The following is a 3,206-nucleotide window of genomic DNA, read 5'->3' as shown; positions in this document are numbered from 1 at the left end:
CCTTGGCCATTTACAGCCTGGGGCATGGATGTTATTGGACTGATTGAGCCTGCTGCCTCCAATGGTCATAGGTTCATTTTGGTTGCCATTGATTACTTCACAAAGTGGGTCGAAGCTGCTTCCTACAAAGCTGTGATAAAGAAAGTTGTGGCCGATTTTGTTCGCAACAATTTGATATGCCGTTTTGGAGTTCCAGAGTCTATCATCACAGACAATGGAGCAAAAATTTGAATAGTCACTTGATGAAAGAGATATGTGAACAATTCAAAATTACCCACCGTAATTCAACTGCATATCTTCCTCAGATGAATGGAGTTGTGGAAGCTGCTAATAAGAACATCAAGAGGATACTGAGAAAGATGATTGACAACTACAAATGTTGGCATGAAAATCTGCCTTATGCTTTGCTAGGTTATCGCACCACAATCTGAACATCAACTGGAGCAACTCCTTACCTATTGGTATACGGAACAGAAACAGTGATACCAGCTGAAGTTGAGATACAATCTTTAAGGATTATTCAGGAAGCTGAATTGAGCGATGCCGAATGGGTTCGTGACTGATATGAGCAATTGGCATTGAGTGATCAGAAAAGAATGAGTGTTGTTTGTCATGGCCAGTTGTATCAACAGAGAATAACTCGTGCATTCAACAAGAAAGTAAGAGTTCGAACATTTGAGGTAGGCCAATTGGTGTTGAAACACATATTCCCTCATCAAGAGGAATATAAAGGGAAATTTGCACCTAACTGGCAAGGACAGTATGTCGTACACAAAGTACTATCAAGAGGAGCTTTGGTTCTAGCAGAGATGGATGGTCAGCTGTGGCGCAAAGCTATCAATTCAGATGCCGTTAAGAGATACTATATTTGAAAGATGATACTTCTTTCCTTTATTTCCTTGTAATTGTAGTTTTCTTGTAATCATCGTCGCATTATGTTTTACAACATTCCCCTTGTACTTGAACTACGTTCGACCTGAATTCTCAAAAATGAGATACGTAGGCGGTCTATGTCGGCCTCGGTCGTTTCCTTATCAAATTTTCTATTTTTGTCACTTCTCGGGATGGGAACTATATTTGACCTGATTCCCGCCTCAACGGGATACGTAGGCGCCACAAGGGTTCGGTCATATTCCCAATAAGATTTCCATTTCCCCTCATAACGGAAACTGGGACAGAATTTTTGAGAGGACCTAAAAAATTCTACAAGAAGAGTCATTTCCTACAAACAAGAGTCAAGGATCACATCGAAATGTGCAACTGGGAATAATTTTGAGGAGATCTCAAATGCAAGACTCCCGTGATCATCATCAGATTTGTTTTTGAACCATCTAACTGGGACATAATTTTTGAGAAGGACCTCAAAAATTCCATCAAGGATACTCGGACCTTCGAAGTCAACTTGAATGGTCTCAAATTGACGTGTTCTTAAAGGGTTTTAAGTTGCCAGCGAGCTACCTGTCATATAAAAATCTGAGACAAAAAGTTTTGTTCGTATCGTGCATGCCGTGACAGTAAATTGACAGAGATTTTCTTTTAAACTATTTTTCAAAACTTCATGCTTAGCAAATGTTTTAATTTAAATATGATTTTTTCTTTTGTCTACTCCGATTCATTGGATCTACGAGACAATGTTCTAGAGATAACGAGACCAGGAGCAAGGCAACTTCAACACAGATCAGTGTTACCAAAACTAACATTGTTTTTGTGGATGCAGGGTATAATAAGATCATCAAAGGAACTATATCTATCAACCAACTAGTTCAGGAGAACATATCCAGCAAATATCAATTAGTGAGTGTAACAACTTCGTTTGATCAAAGAGGTATTTGACAGATTAAAGAATAGTATCTACCGCTTAAGGTTGCGAGATACGGATGAAAATGATGTTATGATAAAAAAGTACCTATCATCATATCAAATATTGATGAAAGACGACGTTCATAGTCAAATTCATATTAAAACCGCCGAGAGGGCCATTGCATATTCAAACCGCTAAGAGGGCCATCATATTCAAACCGCCAAGAGGGCCATTTATATTAAATCATCGAAAGGGCCATCATATTCAAATCACCAAAAGGGCCATTCATATTCAAACTGCCGAGAGGGCGATTCATATTTAAATAGCCGAGAAGGCCATTGCATATTCAAACCGCCAATAGGGTCATTTATATTCAAATCGCCGAAAGGGCCATCATATTCAAATCGCCAAAAGGGACATTCATATTCAAACTGCCGAGAAGGCCATTCATATTTAAATCGTCAACAGGGCCATTGCATACTCAAACCGCCAAGAGGGCCATCATATTCAAATCGCCGAGAAGGCCATTGCATATTTAAACCGCCAAGAGGGCCATCATATTCAAACCGCCAAGAGGGCCATTTATATTCAAATCAACGAAAGGGCCATCATATTCAAATCGCCAAAAGGGCCATTCATATTCAAATTGCCGAAAGGGCGATTAATATTTAAATCGCTAAGAGGGCCATTGCATATTCATACTGCCAAGAGGGTCATTTATATTCAAATAGCCGAAAGGGCCATCATATTCAAATCGCCAAAAGGGCCATTCATATTCAAACTGCCGATAAGGCCATTCATATTTAAATTGCCGAGAGGGCAATTGCCAATTCAACCGCCAAGAGGGCCATCATATTCAAACCGCTGAGAGGGCCATTGCATATTCAAACCGCCAATAGGGCCATCATATTCAAACCGCCAAGAGGGCAATTTATAATTAAATTGCTGAAAGGGGGCCATTCATATTCAAACTGCTGAGAGGGCCATTCATATTTAAATCGCCGAGAGGGCCATTGCATATTCAAGCCGCCAAGAGGGCCATTGCATATTCAAGCTGCCGAAAGGGCCATTGCATATTCAAATACCAAGAGAGACATTTATATTCAAACCGCCAAGAGGGCCATTGCATATCAAAATGCCAAGATGGGCATTTATATTCGAACCGCTAAGAGGGCCATTGCATATTCAAATCGCTAAGAGGGCCATTGCATATTCAAGCCGCCAAGAGGGGCATTTATATTCAAACCGCCAAGAGGGCCATGGCATATTCAAACTGCCAAGAGGGCCATTGCATGTTCAAACCGCCGAGAGGGCCATTGCATATTCAAACTGCCGAAAGGGCCATCATATTTCAAATTGCCAAGAGGGCCATCATATTCGGACCGCCAAGAGGGCCATCATATTC

At 40.7% G+C, this 3,206-nt stretch overlaps 1 protein-coding gene across 1 annotated transcript; it reads left to right on the top strand.

Annotated features, from left to right (window-relative positions):
- The first annotated feature begins 242 nt into the window (after nucleotides 1-242).
- On the top strand, nucleotides 243-872 carry LOC107062642 (uncharacterized). Its single transcript, XM_015313534.1, has 3 exons — nucleotides 243-411; nucleotides 475-551; nucleotides 633-872. Exons 1-3 carry the CDS (start codon nucleotides 243-245, stop codon nucleotides 870-872), a joined length of 486 nt encoding a protein of 161 aa, XP_015169020.1.
- The last annotated feature ends 2,334 nt before the right edge of the window (nucleotides 873-3,206 follow it).

This window comes from Solanum tuberosum, unplaced genomic scaffold, assembly GCF_000226075.1.
Source record: "Solanum tuberosum cultivar DM 1-3 516 R44 unplaced genomic scaffold, SolTub_3.0 scf00254, whole genome shotgun sequence".
Taxonomy (NCBI): domain Eukaryota; kingdom Viridiplantae; phylum Streptophyta; class Magnoliopsida; order Solanales; family Solanaceae; genus Solanum; species Solanum tuberosum.
The sequence above is the reverse complement of the archived record's forward strand: the minus strand, read 5'-3'. Positions and strand labels throughout refer to the sequence as shown.

Coding starts and splice junctions, on each gene's coding strand:
- LOC107062642 (XM_015313534.1), top strand. CDS start 243: ATGAAAGAGATATGTGAACAATTCAAAATTACCCACCGTAATTCAACT. Junction 412..474: donor TCTGCCTTATGCTTTGCTAG/GTTATCGCACCA, acceptor TATACGGAACAG/AAACAGTGATACCAGCTGAA. Junction 552..632: donor AATTGAGCGATGCCGAATGG/GTTCGTGACTGA, acceptor TTGTATCAACAG/AGAATAACTCGTGCATTCAA.